Source organism: Cyprinus carpio, chromosome B3 (genome assembly GCF_018340385.1).
Source record: "Cyprinus carpio isolate SPL01 chromosome B3, ASM1834038v1, whole genome shotgun sequence".
In the NCBI taxonomy this organism is placed as follows: domain Eukaryota; kingdom Metazoa; phylum Chordata; class Actinopteri; order Cypriniformes; family Cyprinidae; genus Cyprinus; species Cyprinus carpio.
In genome coordinates this window covers 29,228,868-29,253,771 of record NC_056599.1, presented here as the reverse complement: position 1 = coordinate 29,253,771, position 24,904 = coordinate 29,228,868, and the positions used below count along the sequence as shown (strand labels likewise).

At 35.8% G+C, this 24,904-nt stretch overlaps 1 protein-coding gene across 1 annotated transcript in view; it reads right to left on the bottom strand.

Annotated features, from left to right (window-relative positions):
• The window catches only part of LOC109057647 (E3 ubiquitin-protein ligase SMURF2-like), a 53,744-nt gene that overhangs the window by 4,803 nt on the left and 24,037 nt on the right, over positions 1 to 24,904 (bottom strand). Inside the window, exons 4-16 of the mRNA XM_042720633.1 lie at positions 20,818 to 20,951; positions 19,184 to 19,249; positions 17,677 to 17,761; positions 17,402 to 17,485; positions 13,109 to 13,311; positions 11,149 to 11,233; positions 9,628 to 9,786; positions 9,474 to 9,518; positions 6,141 to 6,339; positions 3,016 to 3,119; positions 2,413 to 2,527; positions 2,133 to 2,311; positions 1,374 to 1,511 (exon numbers count right to left, since the gene is read on the bottom strand). Coding sequence (XP_042576567.1) covers positions 1,374 to 1,511; positions 2,133 to 2,311; positions 2,413 to 2,527; positions 3,016 to 3,119; positions 6,141 to 6,339; positions 9,474 to 9,518; positions 9,628 to 9,786; positions 11,149 to 11,233; positions 13,109 to 13,311; positions 17,402 to 17,485; positions 17,677 to 17,761; positions 19,184 to 19,249; positions 20,818 to 20,951 — 1,596 coding nt within the window. The remainder of the gene's footprint in view (positions 1 to 1,373; positions 1,512 to 2,132; positions 2,312 to 2,412; positions 2,528 to 3,015; positions 3,120 to 6,140; positions 6,340 to 9,473; positions 9,519 to 9,627; positions 9,787 to 11,148; positions 11,234 to 13,108; positions 13,312 to 17,401; positions 17,486 to 17,676; positions 17,762 to 19,183; positions 19,250 to 20,817; positions 20,952 to 24,904) is intronic.

Sequence of the window (24,904 nt, the reverse complement as noted above, 5' to 3'; positions counted from 1 at the left end):
TTTTGGCATAAAAGAAAAATCAATAATTTTGACCCATACGATGTATTTTTGGCTATTGCTACAGATATACCAGTTTTATTTATGACTGGTTTTGTGCTCCAGGGTCACATATTTGGGTACGCCTACATCATTACCAAAGCAACCTATGCAGAGAGGAAGGTTGTGTCGCACAAATCTGCTTTGATCACTTTCAATTAATAGTGTTGCCTGAAAAGACCTGGGGCCGGATTCACGAAACATTCTTAAGAAGAAATTTCTTCTTAACTGCCGTTTTCTTCTTAAATTTTCACATTAGAAAAAAGTTAAGAATGTTTTGTATTCCCAAAAAATCAATCTTAAGAATATTCTTATCTTTTTTCTTAAGATTGTTCTTAAGACAAAACCTAAGAAGAATTCAAATTCTTGAAAAGAATCTTCTTAAAGATCATTGTAAATAACTTCTTAAATTTAGGACAGCCCCAGACTTGTCTCAAATCCCAAACAGTAAGAATTATTTAATTAATTTATTGGGTTATTTCAAATTAATTGTTATATTTAAGCATTACAACAACAGCTACATATAATACATAGTAGGACTAGGGATGTGTACGAGTTTACTGAAGTGACAGCGATGACTGTTTATGTAAACATGATCGGTCATTATGATTAGCCTATGTGTGACGCTACCTTTTGCTGACTTCAAAACTCAGTAGCAACTCTAAAACGAGTCAGATAGGAAGCTTTAACTGAACGCTTTTAATTTTAGCTTATAAATACAACATAATCTTTGGCAGTATTTAGCACATATGAACGTGCAGGACACATTTGCTGTAGAAGTGCGGACACACATAGGCCTACCGGAAGCGTTCACTCAGATGAGAGCGCAAAAACAGCACAAAAATGAATGAAACATTGCTGCAGCTTGAGACAGGCTATTTTAAAAGTAACTGTTCAAAACCACGGCGCATTAAACACGTGAAGCTGAGCGCCAGTCAAAGTCGTGACGACAATAGTGTGCATGCTTATTATGATTATTAGGATAATCTGCAGGAAGCACAAAAAGACAATAGTGTGATTTTATCAGTGCGTCATGTATTTATTCAGATAACGGCTGCTATTTTCTTCTTAAGAAAAAAAAATAAGATGTTCTTAAGAATATATTTGAGAACGTATTAAGAATTTTTCAAGAATTGCACTTAAGAACATTCTTACGAACTTCGTGGAATTTATCTTAAGAAATTTCTTAATTTATTTCTTAAAAAGATTTTCGTGAATCCGGCCCCTGATGTGAGGAAAATCAGATTTGCCTGCAGCCTGAACAGCCATAATGACATCAGCAGAGACACATTAGACAGGGAGGAGGAAGGTGTTCAGAGACAAAAGTCCACACTCACCTCACATACTCCTTCTTGGTGTCCTGGGTGACAGGGATGCTCTTGCCATTGGGTTTGAGCTCGTGTTGAATGATCTCTCCATATGCATTGTGTTCGACACAGAACGTGTGGTCCAACACCCCAGTGATGTCATTCTCTCTAAACACAGACAACAGAATTTTTAAAATTATTATTAGATTAATTATGCATGCTATCTATCTATCTATCTATCTATCTATCTATCTATCTATCTATCTATCTATATATATATATATATATATATGTGTGTGTGTGTGTGTGTGTGTGTGTGTGTGTGTGTGTGTATTTATTCTATTTAATATATAATTTGAAGTTAATTCATTTTTATACTAATTGCATGATTTCATTAATTGCAGGACTAATTTGAGTGAGCTAATAAAGACAAAATTATTATCAGTTATAGTTTAAGTAAAAATAATACATTCCTTTCCTTCAACATTAATAAATGAAATGTTAAGGTTTGTTTTTTGTCATCTTTTTATATATCTAAGCCAACATAAACTCTCTGGATCCACTTTAATCCCATCTTGAAAGCAGAAAATGTGTTTTGCAATTCAACATGAACACACTAAGTACCTAACAATTACATTTTTTTGATGCAAGTTTATAGTAAAGACACCTAATTATTATAACATAGACACTCTTTTGCTGGAAATACAGTTAGAGTAATACTTGTATAACAGTTATTTTGGTGTGTGTATGTAACACAGTTGTATAGACTGATGTATGAAGCACACTGACAGGATCCAGACGAGGCTGTTGTGGAGATCTGGATCCACTGACTCCATGTCGTCCAGAGTGATGGGTTTCCCCAGCAACTGCTTGTAGAAGGGCAGAGTGAAGCCTCCGTCTATGTAGTGCCCGTGGAAAACAGCCATTCCCATAATCCTCCCCACAAAGTGGAAATAAGACAAATGCTCCTAAAAACATAAACAAATAAAAAGAAATGAGTGCTTTTTGGAAAATCAAGCATTTGTCGGAGTAAATGGGAAGCTCATGAGGAAGATCAAGGTCCACTTACCGGATTGACGGCAGAGTCCGGGTTGATCTGTAGCGTGTAGATGTCATCTCGTGAATACTGGAACAGTCCGTAGTATGGATTTAACATCTCATGCGACAGCAAGTACAACCACTCCCTATGACACAAACACACGCAACAGCACAAATTATTGACAGACATTCAATCTACCATGGCCTACTTTGACACTGTTATACTCTAGACAAGTGTTAGAAGACAGCATAGATGGACACACACTTTACTGTATTGTGAGAAAAAACAGCATTGTGACATAACCCAATTTACTTCCCTATGTGATACATTGTATTTTTATTCATAATAAAAAATAAACGCAATAAGATAATATTAAAAAATGGTATGCCAGGAGTTGATTTTATCCTTCTGGAACTGATTGAATTGTAAAAAAAACAAAAAAAAAAATAACACCTGGTTCAAGAAAGTGAAGAAAGCTTCATATTATTTAAAAGTAAATTTTCCTTCAAATTACAAAGACGTGTTTTTCTGTTGAATAATGTTCACAGATAAATCATTCACAATTAATGTCTTAAGTAAGAAAACGGGGCAAATTTTGATTTCATGCTCAGCTTTAAGTTTTGTGTCTCATACCTAGCGACTCCACCATAGTCGAGACCCTCCTCTCCTCTGAACTTGACCATCAACCTCTTCCACAGGTCCTTCGGCCTCATCTTCATCACCTGCCGGTATGACTCCTGAGGAAACAGCCGAGATGTGGTGTTGAAATGTAAGAAAGAGTACGGAAAGCTCATAAGAATGCAAGTCATCCGTATGCTCATAATTAAGATGACAAGTTCACACTAAGGGCGTTGAAACTAGTTTCAGACTTATTTAGCTTTAAATAACTGTCAAGTGAAATAAACTATTTTCTTCGAGTACATGCCTGTTTTTATTGCTACATTTTTTGTTTTCATTTTTATTTCAGTTTTTGTTAAATTTTAGTCATTTTGGTGCGTTTTCTTGTCATTTTTATTATTTTATTTAAACTATTTTAATGTCTATATATTTTTATATTTTGACTACTAATGATTATTTTAATTATTTTTTATTGTTTTAGTAAATCAAGTTAAACTAAATAAAAATGTTTCCTTGCCAACTAGCTGAAATAAAATAAGTTTAAGTGTTTTATTTCAGTTTGAGACAACAAAAGATTTTTAGTTTTTTTTTGGTTTTAGTTTTGGTTGACTATAATAAGCCTGTTTTATGCACAAAACAAAAAAAATAAATAAAACAGAATTATAAATTCTTAAAAATATATTGATACCACTAAAGAATGGTATCGAAAACTAATCAGAGAAAAAAAATATTTATAATAAAAAAAAAATAGGAAATATTTTAGTTAAATATTTTAAAATGGAAACTAAATGAAACTGCTCTACATAAAATGGACTGGCAAATTTCTTCATTGAAAACAAAACTGATCAAAAAAACCTGCCATTTTTTCCCCACCTGATCGTAATTCTGTTTTCTGTAGATCTTTTGATGGCAAGTTTCACTTGATTTGATTCCACAAGATAAACTTCAACTGTGTTAAATGCAACACACAAATCTGCATTGCTTAAGTTAAGCCATTTACGCTGCAACCAGCCCTTGGAGATGTGTCAATTTATTACAGTTGATCTGTCATCTTATGATTTTGCCAACAAACTCAAAAGAACCCAAACTAATGCGAAGGGTTCATATAACCCAATGTTTATGGTCAGACTCGTCCGTGGGGAGAGAGCGCAGCATGTTGGAATGCAGCATCCAGAAATGCCTGTGCGCATCCAGCACAACACCCATAAACACCCTAAAACAGATGACCAAACAGACCAAAAATCACTTCAAGCTGAGCAAAGAGAGAAGGGGGGTATGGATGTTGTTCCAACAGGCCTGAGATGAGGCTCAGAAACGTGTGCAGTACATGTCACACGCGTTAGCTGAACTCAGCATGCTAATGAAGTTTAATGTCATGACTGATGCATTATGGCTTGTGGCTAACATCCAGCAGAGCTCAAAGGCCCTCACAGTAAAGGTTAACCAGGCCTCTGGGCTTGTTAAGCACTATTAAAGCCTCATTCAGACAGACAGGTGTTACTGGTAAAACTAACAACCTCAAACAACAACAAAGTTCCCATCTCAGAGCTGACAACTGAGTCAACATTGATGTGGATATTACTGCCTTGTGACTGGTTGAGAGGAGTATGCGAAACAAAACAAAACAAAACAAATTAAGAACTGTAAGTTTTATTTATTTTGGCCATTTGATTCTTTATTTGATAGACACGCATTAAGGAGAAAATAAAATGCATTTTGGGAAGAGGCAGGGATGGGATGGTAGAAAAAGAGCATTAGGTTGATTTGTGCCACACAAATGATAACTCATGATTATATGAGTGTTAAAACTGCTAAAACTATTTAGTATTTTAGTCTCGTTTTACATTAAAAATATCTAAACATTGTACATTTACTTAAGAAACAAAGTAACAAGATGAATCTAATGAAATTTGGAAAGGTTTATTCTTTTTTTCACCTTTTTGTTTGCCAATGAACATAAAACACTTGTTTGGTTTTTTGGGTTTTTTTTACTTAGATTTACATTTACATTTATGCATTTAGCAGATGCTTTTATCCAAAGCGACTTACCGTGCATTCAGGCTATACATTTTTTTTTACCATGTGTGTTCCCTGGTAATCGAACCCACAAACTTTTTCTCTGCTAATGCAATGCTCTACCACTGAGCCACAGGAACACTAAGATACTTAAGGAATAGACTAAAAAAGACAAAAATACTGAAGATGAAATTATTAGTGTCTCTGATTTAAACATCATTAGCTAAAAGAGCAGTAGAGTTGGTAAGTTAGATTTATTTTCATGAATCAAACCGTCTGTTTCAGTGAGTTGATTCAAAACTCTGATTTAATGATTCATTTGCAACACCACCAAAAAGGTCACAGAAGTCTCTCTTTGATATTTTTCATATATTACAAATGTTTTTGTAATATATCTGTAGGTAAATATTGCTATTCATTACAATGTTTTTGTAGCAAACACAAATAAGATTCAATATTATTCCTAGTGTTCATTTAGAGAAAGACTGTGAAAAACGTGCTGTTATTATTTTAACCGAATTATTAACGTTTCAGTTTTAAAACTAAACATTTTGAATCTACTTGCCTACAACGGTTGTTTGGTTGATATGGTTTTATTCTGATTGAAAAAAATACATAAATATCTACAGTTCAAAAGTTATGTGTTCCCTGTTGTAAAATTAAGAACCAGCATTTATTTGATCAAAAACACAGTAAAAAAATTTATATTTTGAAATATTATCAACAATTTAAAATAACTGTATTCTATTTAAAAAAAATTTAAAATGTAATTTATTCCTGATGATAAAGCTGAATTTTCAGCATCCTCACTCCAGTCTTCAGTGTCACATGATCGTTCAGAAATCATTCTCATTTGATGATTTGATGCTCAAGAAACATTTTTTTATTATCATCAATTTTGGAAACAGCTATGCTGTGTAATATTTTTAACCATTATAAATTTTTTCAGGAGTATTTGATTAATAAAATATGGAAAATAACATTTATTTGAAATAGAAATATTTTGTTATATTATAAATGTCTTTAATGTTCAATGAATCCTTGCTAAATAAAATAATTTCTTTAATAAATAAAGATTTGAAATGAATTTCCTGCAGGTAAAATAATCCAGGGTCTGGTCTCACCTCAAAGATCTCCTCACGCGAGACCTCGATACGGCAGTGTCCCGCCTGCGGCTGCTGCTGGGACAGCTCCTGCCGCAGGATTTTCAGTTTCTGCACCAGATCTCGCTTGTACTTGGGCACCGTGAGACATTCAGGGTCCTCGGGGAGATTTCCGGGAGACATGACAGACTGAGCCTGCTCCTTCAGCTGTCCGGGACGACTGCGGAGTAAGAGAGGGTTAATAAAACGAGATGAAACGTTCTGTCAACATGCACACAAACACTGCAGCCTGACCCCTTCTTCACCTCGATGCCAGAACAGCGTCGCCCTTTTAGTGCCAACTCACAGGTATCTGTCACGCCAGCACCGGACAAAAAAAGAGCTTCCAAATACATCAAGTGAGGACACAAGTTCACTTCACAAGCTCCAACACGGTCCTGAACTGATACAATGCGGAATACACAATCGGCCCAAAACACCACACACTTTTGAACACTTAACAACACACTTAAATGTTTAAACGTCACTGCATTAAATTACTCAGTGTCAAACGATGTAGCATCTGCTAACAAATGCTGCTGCTTGAGCAAAGACTTCAGTGCTAGACAAATAAAGATGGAGTGAGACACATTCTTTAATTCCTCCCGTTCACTTACACTGACACGCAGCAGCTCACTTCTCTCTGCCTGCAGTTTTCCTGCTTCATGCACTGCACTTCTCACTGGCTGCCTGCAGTTTTCCTGCTTCATGCACTGTTTAGGGAACTTACAGTAACTGCTCTAAGATCTGGTTTGAATCTGAATCAATGTAAACACAATCAGTCTAGATGGGTTCTTACTGCTGCTTTGTAAAAACAGCCTGAGATACATTATCCTAACTTTGATGCATGGGTATGACAAATATGCATATCCGAGAAGATACAAAGGGGAAATTTAGTTTAAAACAAGTTTTTAGAAATGTCAGCTAAATTTTTGCAGTAGAGTAACTATATCTATAAGAATTGCATATTTTATATATTTTTGAAAACATTTTTATTAAATAAAACATGTATTCCAGTTAATATCTGTAAAAACTGCATATTTAATATATATATAGACATAACAAGCTTCATGTCATTTACTGAAACACCCAGATAGCACATTTTTGGATCACTTTTTTTGCCATTAGTGACCATTAGTGATGCTTGAAATGCTGGATGTGGATCAAGAGGGTGGATCCATCAAAAGACAACAGCAACTGAAGCATGCACACATGCACAGCCACAATCACCCACCCACCCGAAGCTCCCAGCACGCACTTCAAATTACCGACTGATCGTGAGATCATAAACCCATCAAGGTTGAGAGAAAAGCACACAGCAGAGAGGATTTTTGCCTGATGACAGAGAGGTGAGATTTTCTGCGCTGATAAAAGGCAGATGTTTCGACAGATATCCACATAATCTGTCTGATGCCTTTTCTAAAAGTGAGACTACTGCAGTGCCAGGAGCGTTTAGACTGACTCACCTTGACAGTTCATTCACTTGAGGGATGACGTCTCAATGCAAATGACCTGCTCGGACTGCGGTCTGGTATCTCAGTGTGGAAAACATGGCAATGCGACATAAAATCAAAATCTAGCTAATGAACATATTGTGGTTCTGTCTAGTTTATAATTATTCTAAGCTATATTGTGGTGTATTGCACACTTTTGTTGCACTATTATCTGCAATACATTCATCGCTCATTGAGATTTTGTAATTTAGAAAACCATTTTGGAAATAATTAAGTGTGTGCTGGCCTGTAGCTTCAGTACATTTCAGACTTGCTCTGAGCATTATATATATATATGTTTTCGTAAAAAACAAGAACTAAAACCTTCTTGCTGTACTACTATATACAGTATGGTAACTGCTTGGGTGTTTTCTCACAGGATAATCGGTTGCCCCAAATGTCATGAACATAACATAAACGTGCTCATAATTGTGATGCTACAAGCTCTTACTAAACAAATATTCATTAGGAATTATCAAATGACTAAATCTCTCTAGTACTATTGTCAAAATGCTAATCAAAACTAGCAATCGATCATTATTTGTCATTTTAAGATTAGCTCCTTTACATGGGAGACTGTTTCCACCTACGAAAAAAAAGGCATGCTTACCTTTCTTTTTGTAATTGTGTTTTTCTCTCTTCCTCTTTTTTTTTTTTTTTTACATATCATACATGTTATGTAATACTATTAAGGTTACTCAAATATCTTGTATATCTATATATATGAATAAAAATGTTTTTGGTTGTACAAGTTTTTTCAAATATTATTATTTTCAAATACTGTATTTTTAAAATATAATATTGATATTTTTTAAATGTTATCCACCAAATAAAAGAAAATTGGCTTCACTGGTTGCATTATTTAATACATAATTCATACATAAACAGATTATGCAAAATTATTAAAGGAGTAATATTTTCTCACTACTAACTTTATTTGTTATCTTAAACTTTATTTTTCAAAGTATTACCTTGTTTATCTTTTAAATTTGAACCTCATCTTTATTTGTTTTACTCTATTTTATACCTTTTGGGTGATAATTATGCCTGCTTGGTTGATTAACAGAGGTTTGAATGTCAAATAGGGCTGTCAAACAATTAATCAAACTCAAAATAAAAAGTTTGTGTTTACATAATATATGTGTGTGTACTGTGTATATATATTATGTATATTATGATATATATTATTACATATTATGCATGTAAATACACACATGCATTTACATATTTAAGAAAATGTTATATATATATACATATACATATACATACACAGATACATATTTTTAAAATATATACATGCATGTGTGTGTATTTACATATACATAATAAATATACACATTACACACACATATATTATATAAACACAAACTTTTTTAATTTTGGATGCGATTATTCACGATTATTGTTTGACAGCCATAATTTTTACAGTACATGTTTTCCTTTTTTTGTCTAAATATTGGCAATGCTCATTAAAAAAGCCATATTGATCTATCCCAGTTCAATCATCCTGGTTGAAAGGTAGATGCTTCACATTGTGAAAAGACACTATGCAGGTGCAATGCTTCATTTGTGAGCTCCTACGTGAACTGATATTCCCTGACTTGTGAGATTTCACCCGTGCGTGCCGTACCCCACCAAATATTCTGGTTACTGCAAGAACATGAAGTGGGAAGACGGAATGTGGGACACGTCCTTTGATCTGTCAGGACAGGAATAGGGAAACTCGATCTCTCCCCATTAATGCATTCCTCTGGTTCACACGACACGCAGATAAAACAGAGATAAAATGCTCCGACTGCAGAGAGTCTATTTAATTCCTTACCTGCTCTGAGCCTCAACGGCACCACGGGAGCCATTCGGACTGGGACTGTAGGAATAAACGTGAAACACGACAGGATGAGACTTCAGCAATACCACAGCGTCATGCACACTGCACGGCTAGCTCCTGTCTCTAGTGGTTTCTAGGTCTGACTCACTTTAGGACGAGGTGCAGGTTAGCGGAGAGGCGCGGGTCTGTGAATTGTGTGGTCCGGTTGTTGTGGTCCACAAAGTACACTCGTCCGGTGGCTGTGTTTCTAATCTCCCAGCCTGGAGGCAACGGGCCCAACTCCTCACAATTCACATTACTGAGATCCCTCAAAAGAAATATTAAAATACCAATCAATAAATATAACATTACATAAAAATAATATTTAAATAATATAATTAAACAAAACAATAAATAAAAATAATCATAATATTACTATTTATAATTTTTTTTTTTTTTTTAGCTGTTTATGAGCTCTTGCACACAGAATGGGAGTTTTCTCCTTGTTGAGATTATAAATTATCATGATACTTTAATTATAATACTACTTATATCCTATAGTTATAATATCGTTACATTAAGTACAGTATTTCAAAGAAAATGTCATAGAGCCATTTGGGATGCACATAACATCTGGAATATATTTCTACTTCTTTAGCTGATTGATTCATTATCATAGTAAGTTTCATGTTATAGAGGTGATTTTTTAAATATAATTTAATTACATTTTTTTATTTTTTTTGCTTTTCTCTATACTGTATATGTAGGACACATCAAATTTATCCACATTTGAAAATATTAATTTACTAAGTCAAATTGGATTCACTGCTTGCATTATTTAAATAAAAATATAAAACAAGTCATGCAAACTTTCACCATTTTTACAGTCTTTATATATAGATTTTTACCTTTGGCTTTAAGATAACTTAAATTACGAAAAAACACTATAAAAATAATTACATTTTTAATATAAAAACTTAAAATAAATGTGAAAATTTTGAAAATGTTTTATATCATGATAATCATGATTTGAGAGTGGAAGTGATATTGGTGGAAATGAAAATGCCTAGTATTCATAACATATAGCTTAACTATATTTTAACATGCTCCTCAGACTGAAGTGCGAGGGGAAGACAAAAAAACAACAACAAGAACAAAGTGAGAAAAGACAACACAAAGATCGTAAAAAAACTAAGTAAAAAAATAATAAAAAAAATTCAAGGATGTTGCTTTCAGGCTTCTGCCAAATATCATCAAACTAATAGAGCAAAAAATGTGCAGCACTGCAAAAATGCTCAATGTCAACTCTGAAAAGACTAGAAAAATAACCCGTAGCCCACCCTCACCACGTTCATGCACTCGGATAAATGACAAGCAGCTTTCCCTACACAAATACTGGCTAAACGGTCCCCGCATATAGTGTTTCCAAGTTCCTCAAAGTTCACGTCTTCTCAGTTTTTGTCCAAACCAGTTAACAGCACTGAGCTTTGAGGCATTTTTCACTGATTGGTCAAAAACCAACAGCTGTATATAACACATCAATGTTTTGATTTTGTTACTAAAAATGACTTCATGCATTGCATTTGGTTAGGACAAGGCACAAGTTCGCAAACAAACCCAGTTTAAAATGAAGTTAAACAAGTGAAGTAATTTGAACAGTAATAAAGGTGTAAAAAGGTAAAGGAGGTACCTGGGCACTCTGGGGTCGTGCCATGTGCTGACGCCCGTCTGCGTGTGCAGGAAGTACACCTGACCCTGCTGCGTGGTCCTTTGTTCTGTCAACAAACACCAGGGGGCACCATCGGTCATTCACAATGTGAAAAAATGACAAGAGGCTCATTGTTTATGAGCTTATGTGTGCACAGCAGTGATACTTTCATTCTTTCACTTTCAGTTTGGTGCACCGCATCTGATCCATCACTGTAAACTCACACAAATGAATCCACATTAAGAGAAAATAATGGCTAAATATAAACAAGAAGACTCATTTTAATTGGTGTTAACACAAAACCACAAAGATCGTGTAAATCTTCCATATAAGGCTTTTCTGGAGATGAAGGAGGACAGAGCATCATGAATCTGTGTGATGTTTTCGATGTGGTGGCTTTTAAATGATGGAGATGAAGTTACAGATTCAGACAAATCACCTTCAATAAACTCTCAAAGCAGGGCTGGCAGATCTGGCCAAAAAATATTGCCACTATATATTTTCTCCCATATTAATTGAGACTGACATTTAACGTGATGTTCATTATATACTATTAATAGGGAAGAAAATGCATTTCACATGAATGTAAAAATACATTTTTAAAGTAAACTCCACTGAATAAGCTACCTTTTAATTTAGGACCCCATGTGTTTAATCAATTAATACAAAGTTATTATAAAAAACATTGTCTGATGAAAGTAATTTGTAGATAGTTAACAAATTTAATCAATCTTTTAAAACATAATTAATTTACAACAAAACATTGCATTTTTAAATGCAGAATTATTTACTGTATAAATTAAAACATGGATGAAAAAATATCTTGGTTGCATTATAATCCTTAAAAAATAATAATGCAATTTATTAAAACATATATTATCAATACATTAAAAAGTACATTCTACTACTATATAATAGAAATATAGTTTTGTCAGTGACTAAAGTTACACCAAGCTTTTAATCAAATGTTTTTTTCTGAAGATCTGTGCATTTCTCTGTGTATTTTCAGATAGTTCTACCAAATAAAATGGTGAAATGTTTGTGAGCAGCTCTGGAGATGAAGGTCATGAAACTGTAGACGATGAAAACACTAAGGACATCACATGTAATTGATTATGTAAAGTAAACAATACTGTAGATGAAATTTGATCACACATTATTTATAAGGTCCAGTTCTCACTAACTACAACAATAAACTCCTAATTTGCTGCTTATGAATAGTTAGTAAGGCAGTTGTTAAGCTGAGGTATTGGGTAGGATTAGTGATATAGAATATGGTCATGCAGAATATGTGCTTTATAAGTGCTAATAAACAGTCAATATGTTAATAATAGGCATAGTTAATAAGCAACTAGTTAATAGTGAGAATCGGTCCCTAAACTAAAGTGTTAGCCGAAATTTTTTAGCTACTCACAACAAACCAGATCAACAAGATGTGGGTTAAATATCAGAAAAATACTTGAAAGTTTATTACTGACAGTAATTTTTTTATTTTTTTATTTTTATGTATACTGATATATCACCCAGCCCATCTCAAAGTCCCTGTTCCACACATGAACTTGACCTGCATCTCATGTTTACAGACCCACATTCAGCTACTTGAGCACAACACAGAGCTCTGTTTAACCTGTGTCTATAACCTCTGCCCTCTGAATCTCTCCACGGACTCACACACACACACACAGGCACAGCGGGATTTCCAGGTCACCCGTCTGACCCTGCAGCTGGTGCTGACGGCACGTCGGAGATATTTCAGACCAGCTCCTTTTCTACAGCTCAAGAGACGTTTTAATTACTCCTGCTGCAGCACAAATTTCCAGCGCAAGTGCATATGTGTGTGTGTGTGTGTGTGTGTGTGTGTGTGTGCAGGGTGTATTTTTGACCTTTGCAAGCTGGCCAGTATTAATGGAAGAACTGATGTGTGTGTTGTGTTTGAACGAACCGTATCCCTCGGGCAGGTCGGGCGGTGTGTGTAGGTGAGTCCTGCTCATGTAGTTTCTGTGTCTCTGAGAGCGAACCCTCCGCTCCTGCAGCCGGGGGTCATCCACAGGTACACCCGCTGCCCCGTTGGGCGTCATGATGGGCGTGTTCTCATCCACCAGGCAGCTGAGCGGCCGGCCGGGGCTCGAGTACTCAGACGCAGGCCTGTACGTATGAAAGAGGAAATGAGAACATGAGGGACATCAGACTACATTAAAATAGCTGAAAAGTTTGGCGCTAGCAACATTAAGGTCATAGGTTCGAATCCCAGGCAAAGTTTTGAATGTGATGTTATGAGTCCCTTGAATAAAAGTGTGTGATAAATGGGTAAGTAAAATGTAGATGTGAAATTCAAATGAACTAATGATTACATTGCATTTTATTATCAAATATTATATGTATTATAATTATCATAAATATTTGAATGATGAAAGTTCTTGAAAACACCTTCTAGTTTCCAGACTGAGTTTTTTTTTCGGAAATTACAAAATTAAGTCTATTTACATGGTCCTATCTACATGGCTTGGAAAAAAATAAAAAATTTAATTAAACCAGCCAAAAGTTAGTTTGCTGATCTTAACTGATTTAAAATGGTCTCCCAGAGAGAGAAAAGTTGGTGATTAGCTTGACAAAAAAAAATAATAAAAAAAAAATTCCCTTTAAACCCAGCCAACAGTTTAGAAATCAAGCCATCTTAGGCTAGTCTGTCCTATTCAACAACACTGTCAAACTCAATGACCTGGAAAGTCATTTAGCCAAGCCAAAATATCCTCCTACAAGACTTTATTTCAGTTTGCAAACCATTTGCACCTCTAACAAAAATACAAAAATATTTATAAAAAAGAAAATTTAATAAAGTAAAACAAAAACAAAAATAAACTTACAATAAATTATAAATTAAAAAGTAAAAATTAATAAAATATATATTTTTAAAAATATATCTAAAAAGTAAAATAATAATAAAAAGCAATAAATAAATAAATAAAAACAGAAAACATAAAATTAAAATCATAATAAAAAGCAAATAAAAATAGAAATAAAACATAAAACTAATTTGAATCGGTCACCCAGCTTAACCAGCTGAAAAACGCCTGACCATTCCTCTAAACCCAGCCAACAGACCAGATTAAGACCAGCAAATCGTCTTAGGCTGGTTTATGCTGTTGTTTCAGCAGGCTCATGTAACAATTTGGTTGCTCTGCTGGGTTACAGATTCATATTAAAACAATACAAAGGGCATTAGCTGTGGAAACCCAAGCACACAATAGTGTGACCTTTTGGTGCGAGGTTCAAATCTCAGAAGTACAAAATGTACAGTTGCTTTGGATACTAAATGAATAATGTAACGGTGTCAGCACCCTGCGGTCTCTGTAGACAAACACTGGCAAGCAGAGCCGCGAGGAGCTGAGTGACTTTCAACGTGACAAAATCGCAGACCTGCAACCTCTCCAAACAAGGGAGTGAATTTCTGTCCGGCTCCAGCTGCACAGGTCGACCATAAGTGCTGTTATTGTGAAGTGGAAACATCTAAGTGCAACAGCAGCTCAGCCGTGAAGCGGCTGGCAACACGAGCTCACCGAACGAGGACAGAGTGCTGAATCATGCAGCGCATAAACACAGCCTGTACTCGCCTTCAATATTCCCTCTGTTCCACTCCGTTTCAACACATCCCAGCCTTTGGAAGCAACGTCAGAACCAAAATGGTGTTTCAACAGCTTCAGTGGCTGTGAATTGTAATGCGTGCACACTAGGAGTAGTCGCCCAGTGTCGACATTTAACCTCACTAACGTGCTTATGGCTGAACTGAACCAAATCCCCACAGTCTAGAGGAAAGACTAGGAAAATAGAGGCTGTAGAGTCGAAACAAAAGAGTATATGGGTGTTTTGGGAATAAAACAGAGGACAGATTGGCTAATTTTATTGCTAGCATTTTATGCACTAGGGGTTGCACCAACTAGTCGACTGGTCTACTTTAATGCTCTGCCATGATGCTTTAAAGGGGTCATCGCATGCAAAATTCACTTTTACATGTTGTTTGAACATAAATGTGTGTTGGCAGTGTGTGTACACAACCTCCCTATAATGATAAAAATCCACCCAGTGTTTTTTTTAATCCCTACAAATAATATCCCCTTTCTCAAATCAAGCAGTTCTCAGATTTTTGGCTGTGTGATGTCACACAGACCCAGGCCCCTCCCACGATTGTTGATTGACACTAGTGTTTTACCTTAGACCCGCCCTGAGTGAGCTGTCATCAGTCCATTATTGTTTCACCGCCGGAGCAGATGTACTGTAGACAAGAATGACTCCTAAGCGATTGAGGTGTTCTGTTGTTGGATGTAATAATGAACATAGCAGTCGTCATTTACTCCTGACATCTGAACCGCTGAAGACGTAGTGGATTACTTTGGTTTTTGAAGGGACTGCAACCCCCGATCTACCTAAATGCATTTATCTTCATTCGTGATCCAGCTTCACCTACAGAATTTTTTTTTTTTTAAATGAACAGTCTTTGCAAACTGCCTTTCCTAATAATGTGCTAGAAAGCGAGTTTCACAATGAATGCGACTAAAGTTAACAGTCTCAGAGAACGGCTCGTCACCCCACGGAAGAGAGGGGTGGAGTGAGCAGAGCTCATTATCATTTAAAGGGACATGCACAAAAAAAGGGGACATTGTCAAGAGAGCTGTTTTTGACTTTTGAGGTTAAAAATGGTGGTGTTTTACACTACCATTGAGAAATTAGACTTTTAATTAAGACCCTAAAGAATCATACCAACTTGTGGAAAATGGGCATCAGCTTGATATAGAAATCTTTGAAGTACACAATTACGCTATGATTTTAAACAGATAAAATGACAAATAAATGCATACTCCGAAAGTGCTTCACATGACGTGTGATTATACCATCTGGATGCTCAAAATTTTATGGGAGAATGCACATTTTAAACAGTTTATTGTACAGGGAAGTTAATCACCGTTCTAATCTAATGCCCTGCTGGATTGTAACGCACACACATAGGCTACAGACAGTAGCTCATCCATCACACACACAGAATCATTCTGTAGCGCAGAGCGGAAAAGTATTGTCAACACTCCTCTGTGATTTCTCAATAATATAGCTGAGAAACTGAAAAGTTACAGCATTTTTTTTAGTAACTAAAATGCACAGCTTCACTATTAGCAGAGAGACGTTGCCAGGTAGAATTAATTCACTCTAACTCTCATGTTCATATAAATGTAATCTTTACTGTGCTACTTTGTCTATATCTGATTTAGAACGAGCAGAAATCTGTGAGAAATATAACGACCCAAAGACAAAAGAACTGATCAAAATGAGCTGTTATTGGAGCAATAGCCGTGTGGGCAGCGCTGCATCATATGCCATAGCTGTGCACAAGGTGTTCGACCCTAAAATAAACTCAATTAAACAGCTTATTTGTTCATTAATGACGTCATCTGCAACTTGTTGACGTTGACTCTACTTTTATCACATAAATGTCGACTTAAGTCGTTCAACCCCTGTAATACACTCAATGAAAAAATATTTTCACACATCTTCTATTATTTGCGGTAAATTCATTTATGTTGGAGACGCTGTCCTGATCTGAGTTACCCAAATGCATCGTAAGCATAAGTAGATCGCAGAGACCAAAGCGTTTGGGAAACGCAGTCCAGACCAGCGTTTTTTTTCTAGACCTTCATCTTGGAATGTTGCCTGGAATGTTTCTTGGTCTTTATGGTTGAGTGTTTCCTTAAAAATTCATGAAGTGGGGATGCTCCCCGACATGGCTTTATATCTTTCAGCTGTATTCTGGATAAATTTGGGTCAGTGTCTGAGATGGCAAAGAAGACAGATGTGGCCGACACACATTTTCCTGTTGTGCGGCACACGGGTACACACACATACACACGAATCACTGTCCTATTCAGCAAAACCACCTCAAACCCAACGACCCGGACAGTAATTTGGGGTAAGCCAAAATGCTTTTATCCTACAAGACTTTGCTTCAGTCTGCAAAACCATTTGGTTAACCAAACTTAAAACTAAAAACTAAAACTTGAAAAAAAATAATAATAAAAAAAAAGTTGAAAAAAAAATATTAAAAAAAATTTGTTTTTTTAAAATAAAATAATAAAACAGATAATAATAATAAATAAATAAAAAGTGAAAAAAAATAAGAAAATAAAACAGATAATAATAATAAATAAATAAAAAGTGAACTGGGACTACAACTAAGGAAACCTGGCCCCACCTGGTAGGTCTCTCCCATTGGGTGCTGCGTGTGATATGATTGAGATACTGGATCCGGCCAGATGCAGTTCTCCTCTCCTCCCAGCTGCAGAAAGAACACAAAGAGACATTCATACAGATGAACAAACAGACAGACGGACACACGCACATGGCGCACAAACAAACACAGGGGCTGGATAAGAACGCTGGCTGCTACTGTTCAGTATCTGCTAATGCTAAACACTGTTTTATATTTAAGCACTCATTTAGTTGCTTTTAAAGAGTTATTTCACGTACCCATCAGGCAGATCGTTGTCAAACAGACGACTGCAGTCCACGACTGGCCCTCCGGTGCCTATCCTGTCCCTGGACTGAAGACTAACTGTTGACACAAACACACATAAACAGGCTGTTAGATGAGTCCTATCTGTGATAGTTTCATTTGTCATGGATTGAGAGAGACGATGTGACAGCTATGTCAAGATGAGTGACGCATAGCATAGATATTGCCATTTTGGGGTGAATGTATGTTTTTGGAACGTATCATACATTTTTAAAAATGTTGGAATGTTGTAATTTTATTAGATACTGATAGTCAATTTGAAAACTGATAAATTAAAAAAAAAAACAAATATACAGGACACCAATTGAGACGGTTTTATAATTTATCAATTAAAAAAAATATATTAAAAAGGGATCAAAAATGTACAGTATATTGGCAAATACAGATATAGATCACGCATTTAAATATTGCCATATTGTCAGATAAAGATCCTGCGTTTTTAATAAATTATACATTTTAAAAAGAAAAAGTGATAAAAAAAGTAAAAATAAATAACTAAAAATATTTGGAGATACAGATATAGATCATGCATTGAAAAATTTATATATAAAAAAAAGATTAATTAAAAAACCCAACCCATATTGTCAGATACAGTAGTAATTATAAAAAAAAAAACCTGCTAAAAATTAAAAAAATTACAGAAATGGATATAGAACATGCATTTAAAAAAAAAAATCAATTAAACATTTTGCATTTAATAAATTAATGCATTTAAAAAAAGATCAATGAAAAAACCCAACCCATGTTGTTATCTTTATTATCATAAAGATACTGCATTTTAATGAATTATCAATAAAAAAAAATATTAAATTGTTAATTTTCTTTTCAATTTAAATAATAAAAATAATTATTATTATATTGGCAGACACAAATATACCATATTTTTATACAAACAGTGTGCAATAAGATATATTTAGGGTTAGGGCTTTGTTCTAAGTGTTTAGTATAAGCTATAGCAATAGTAAAGCTTGCCTTAAGGTCCGGGTTAATAACTACTTGCTTACATTCATGTGACTCATCAAAACACATATGTGACGCAAATCTTGATGTGACATGAAGACATACAGGCATATAAGAGGGTTGTTTGAAACTCTCAGCCATGGGAAAGCATTCATCTTCTGATGAATGGCTGCTTGTAAAAACTGTGGTGTGGCCATGGGAAGTGCAACCCGGGGCGCAAATACATCACCACCCCACAAAACCCTTTCTTGATGAAGGAACAATGCAGCTCTTCGAGAGCATGAAAGAAAATCACAACGGAATAGCAAAACGCAACAGATAAATCAGACAGAATGAGTACGTTTTTCCTCCTCTGCTCCCAACCCAGGAACGTTTTTAGGGCGTTGGAGGTAAATGCGTGGGTTTAATCATCATTAACGACAAGCTTTGAAGATGGTGTGACTCACGGGATAAATGGCAGATGTGGCAAATTCCTAGAAACGAGCAAAGCTTGTGACTCACCTACTATCTGTCCCCTCACGGTATCGCTGTCATTGGGCCCTAACTTGTTCAGGTCCAAACGCTGATCTGTAAATGAATGAAAGAGGAAAAAAGAGTGTCAGGAAAAAGAAAAAAGGTTGAGAAACCAAAGAGCCTGCGTGGCATTTGTGTCATAACCTCTGACCTCCTCGCTCAGTGAACCATCTGAGACTTAAAAAACAGCCTAAAATGCTCCACATTTCATGTGTGAGGTCACATACACACACACAAACTAACTTTGAAAAAAAGAAAAAAGGAACTTTTAAAAAAACAAAGAGGCTGCTTTATTCCTCTCAGACTGTAGATGTGCTGATAGGAGTGAGACGCTTCCAGAAACACTCTGGGGCTCTCTGCCATTGCCGGAAAGAGGGAGACAGGAATAACAAGTAGCCTGCAGACATTAGAGAGGCCACTATCTGTTCTCACTCTCACATAGACACACACACACACACACACACTCAGTCAGATCAGGATGCACAGCTAGACTAAACAAGGCTGGAGGAGCGTTCACCCATCCCAACACACTCCACTCACATTTAAACCCCTTCATATGATCAAACACCTGCAAAGAATGATGACGATGATTTTATGGCTGAATGAAACTTTTTACTAAAGACTAGGGATACACTGACAGGCAATTTAAAAATAAGCCAAAATTATATATTTTTTTTAAAAATAAAAATAATTAATTAACCAGACCTGTCATGATAACCAAAAAAAGTTAGTTTTTGGTAATAAACAATTATAAAAACTATCTAATAATATTTAATAATGCAGCTGTCACCAGAACACCATGCATTTTATGTACTTTCATAATAAAAAAGAAAGAAAAAAAAACTGCACTATTGAAAGATATTAATACAGTAGTCACTGGTACATTGTGCAGCTTATAATTTTCTCATAATATAAAAATAGCCAAAATTGGGCTGATATCGTCAAAAACTATACATTTTTGTAAAGTTACTGTAATTGTAACAACAATAAGTTACACTCCAAATACTTCACACACGGCTCTCAGAAATCTACCCAAGACTGTGATTATTACTGACAGACTGAACTGGAGACAGATGAAGAGTGAGAATGAGAAAAGACAGAGAAAGAATGATAGCCGAGAGACAGAAGGGGTGCAACAGGAAATGGTGAACTGAATCACTTCCAGCTGTGGGAGCGGCTGTGGGTTTCCTGTGCTTATCCAGGACAGTGGTCACGCTGGAGGGTTTCTAGGGAAAGCCTGCTTTTAAAATCGTCTTAAACACAAGCGTGGGGCTGGAACGCAGCCAGACAGACTCGTACCCTAAAAATACTGACTTACTGTAGTTCACCAGCAAAAAACACAGGTTCTTGTGCAGCCAACAGGAAAGTGACACACAAATAACAGGACGTCTTCTACCTGAGACAGACAGTGGTCTTCAGCCAAAGTAAGGTATATAATTTTGTCCAAAAACATTGTTGTTGTTTGTTTTATTTAAAGTTTGCCCACTTAACACACACAGCCACTGTAGTACATAACCGCTCTGAGCCAATTACACACACACACACGTTAGACCCATGCTGTCTGAGCTAATTATACACACACTAACAGACTGTTTCTGAGCCAGTCATACACACACACTTACAGCCTGTGTCCTTGAGTCGGTTAATAGAGTTGGAGAGGAGTCGTACACATCCCAGGAATCCAGCTCCCTGTTTCTTATGGATCTTTTTATGGTTCCACACACTGATGGTGATGGAGTCCGACTTCCCGATATACCTGAAGACACAACAAGAGACGTCAGATTTCTACATTTTTTATCAGGTCTCCTTTAAAGCAAACCAGACTCAGACCACATCAGTCTCAACAGCCCATTGTTCTTGCTTAAAACATGAATTATGAAACATGATTACACACAGCGGCTCAGAGAACTAGGTCTGTTTTATGTAGAGCAATGAGGACTTCATTAAAAAAAAAAAAAAAAAAAAAAACAATGAAGAAGGTGAAGATGATGTCTGAAAAATGACAGAGGATAACAAGGAAGACAAAAACACTGAAGATAATTATGAAGACGAATAACTCGTCAGTAAGAAGAAAAATAAATACTGAAGAGGAAGGGAAAGATGACAAAGAAGCACAAGATGGCAACAAAGAGGAAGTAACGGGGGAGAACAGAAAAAAGCCAGAAGATAAAGAGAAAGACAACAAAGATAAGGGGGAAAAAAAAGAGAAAGATGGCAGACCTAGAAGAGGAAGAAGATGAGGAAGAAGACCAAGATCACAAAAAGAATAGAGTCAATTAAAATGACAATGAAGAGGAAGACAACAAAGAAAAAGTGGAAGATGACAAAGTAAGAAAAAGGCGAGGAAGAAGACATGGAAGAGGAAGACGAAAAATGACAAAAGGGAGGTCAATGTAGATGAAGAGATACAGGAAGCAGATGAAGATGAGGGAAGAAGAACGAAAAAGATGAAGACAATGAAAAAGCAACAGAGAAAGATTAAAAAGAAAAGCAAGATGATGACAGGAGGAGGAAGTAGAGGAAAATAAAGAAGAGCAAGAGGGAAAAGATGATGAAGAGGAAAAGACGGCAATCAAAAGAAGACTACAAAGAGGTAAAAGATGAAGATAATCATCAGAAGATGAAGATAATAAAAGAGCAAGATGTCAAAGCAGATAGAAATCAATGAAGAAGGTGGCGAGGAAGAGGGCGACAATGACAAGGAATAAGACTGTGAAGACAAAGAGAAGTAGATAAAGATGAAAATCGTAAGCAGGTGAAAAAAAATATGAAGAACAGGAAGAAGTAAGTGTGCAAAGAGAACTGGGATTGTTTTCACTTCATTGACATCTTTGTCTAATTTTGTTTGGTACTTTTGAGGTAAAAAAAAAAAACACCTCAAATCTTCTCATGCCTTCAGCAAAACTAACAAAGAAGCTCAAGAACTTCAAGCGATCCCATGCAGCTCTCTTGTTCTCTCACCGCCGCATGCATTTCATCAAGTCCAACATAAAACTCAGCTGGTTTGTCTGAATGTTCTGGCATGGCGTTAGACAAAACAAATGATTCCCTTCAATTCGGGGAACAGAAACACCTCCAGAACTGGACATCAAACGGAGCCAGGCTGTCAAAAAATGTCCAAGCTAAGTCTGAATGTTAGCCTGTAAGCCTGCCAATGGGACAGAATCCCTGGGCAACAGACTTTGTTTGGACTGAAAACCAATCGAAGAGGTAGAGGAGTGAAGAGAGAAAGGGCAGAAAAAGAGGAAGAAAAGGTCTCAAGAAGACGGAATGCCAATGACTGCGTGGATGTTCTCACCAGAATGAGTCCAACCAAACCCAAACAATCAGAGTTCCTCTCTCTGATCTGGAGAACGTTTATCAACCGTCTACTACAGAAAAAAAAACAGCTCTGAAGTCTGAGCTCATAACAGCCTTTATACACAATACTTGTACACAAACTTTACTTTTAACAGACAAGAGCTTGTAGCAGCAAGTTACCCAACCAGACCAAAGGATGACAGGACAAAAGGCAAAACAATAAACCGAAACCTGTGCTGTCAACACTTAACAACAGATAATTACGTTTAAATTACCATTTTACGTTTCTCTGATAACCCTTCATCAAACCTCACTGATTGTTTCTGAACTTTCCCAGGAAACTGCAACAAACTTAACTCGGTAAATGGGGCAATAACAAAGAGATGTCTGAAAACATACCAAAATACTCGATATGTGAACATAAACATCAACTTAAAACACACACACACATACTTACACTGCTGTTCAAAACTGTGGGATCAGGAAGGTTTTTTATGTTTTTAGTCTCTTATGCTCATTAAGGCTGAATTTATTTGATCAAAAATACAGAAAAAACAATAGTGAAATTTATTAATATTAAAAAAATTTAAAAAACACAATAGTAATATTGTGAAATATTATTGCAATTTCTAATACTGGTTTCCTATTTTAAAACACTTTAAAATATAATTTATTTCTGTGATGCAGTGCTGAGTTTTCATCAGCTGTTACTCCAGACTTCAGTGTCACATGATCCTTCAGAAATACTGGAACATTACATTGTTTTTTCCAACTAAGGAGCTTCCTTAGCCACTTTATCTGCCTGATCATTGCCGACCAATCCCATATGGCCAGGTATCCAACAAAAAATAATGTTAAAATCCTGTTTCTTTAAAGAGTCAACTTTTTTGTATTATTGATAGTTTAAAGCGAAACCACTCCACTCAAGTAAGAATACAATATGTAAGGATACAAGATTATGGCTACTTATAGCTACTACTAATTTTGGTACTTAATTATGGCTACTTAATTTCTATATTTTCCCACTTCAAGACAGTTATACAACATTGACCTTTAACTAGAAAAAAAAAACAACAACAATAAAATAAAGATCATTTAAAAAAATTTAATAAAAAAAATTGGTTTGAAAATTTACTAATACTATTTTGGCAACTATAATCACCCATCACAAACTGATTTTAACAGGACACATAGATTTATATGCTTTAGAAGAGATACAACCTTTATACACAAACAAAGCATTAGATATAATATTAGAGCAGGTCACCTAACTAACCAGGATTTAAGGACTAGTCAAGCTTGGAGCTCACTTCATTCAATAGTTTAGCATTGTGTTTGTGCAGTGTTCCCTTTACAAGTCTACATTTCCTAAAGTCTATTTCTTTTGTCTTACTTTTAATCAATTTCTACAGAAAACATCTCCCAAAACTAATGTTCTGACCTAAATATCTAACGCATCTTCTCACGCTTTTGTTTTTTAAGTCTCCTCACATCTAGGTTAATGTTTTAACCTTATTACTTATTCCTCTATTATTGCAAGTCGCTCTGGATAGAAGCGTCTGCTAAATGCATGAATATAAATGTTAATCTCTGCTGGCACTGTTTTCGGTTATCAGCAAGTTTTCTGTGCTATTGTTCATTACACACATCAGCAGTTATCTTCCAGTTCATCATGCATCCCGGGAGGTTTTTAGCACTGTCAATCTTTCATCATTAAATGATTTTGACATTCAACGAAAATAATAAAACTACCAAAGAGCTCAATAACCTTTCAACAATGGGAACATTTCAACTGTTTCCCTGCCAACAAAGAGACAACTGTGATGTGCATTACGGGAATCACAGATTTACTAACTTATAACTTGAGTTCAAAGCACTTTTGCACAAACCCAGATGGCGAACAGAAGTCCCTCAGTATTTCAGATCTCCTTGGTTTTCTCTTCCTCACCCATTATTCCGGGTTTCGGGGTGGGCTTTGGAAACGGCGGCCTTTTTTCTGCTGACAGACGTGACATGTTTGGCGAACTCGACGGCCGTCCTGGGGGGTGAGGGATAGTCTACGGTTGCCCTGGCAACCAAACAAATGGAGACGTGTGCTTCCTCTAGCCGCCGACATGAGAACCGGACATGTTTTGGCAATCTGCTCACCTTCTCTCTTTTTTTCTTTCCCGCCTTTCCTTGTATGTTAGTTTTAGTGCTTTGCATCTTCTCTTAAGTTTTGCTTTTGGTCTGCGGGAAAAGCGACAAGCCTGCTTGGAGGGAAAGTTTCTATTTTTATTCCATGCTGTGAAACTGTTGATACTTGTAATTGGAGATAAAACCTCTTAAAAATGTAAATAGAGCTATAAGCGTAGGGTATAATGAAAGGATATGGGATTTTGCACCCATGGAAATCCGTTCTGTGATCTT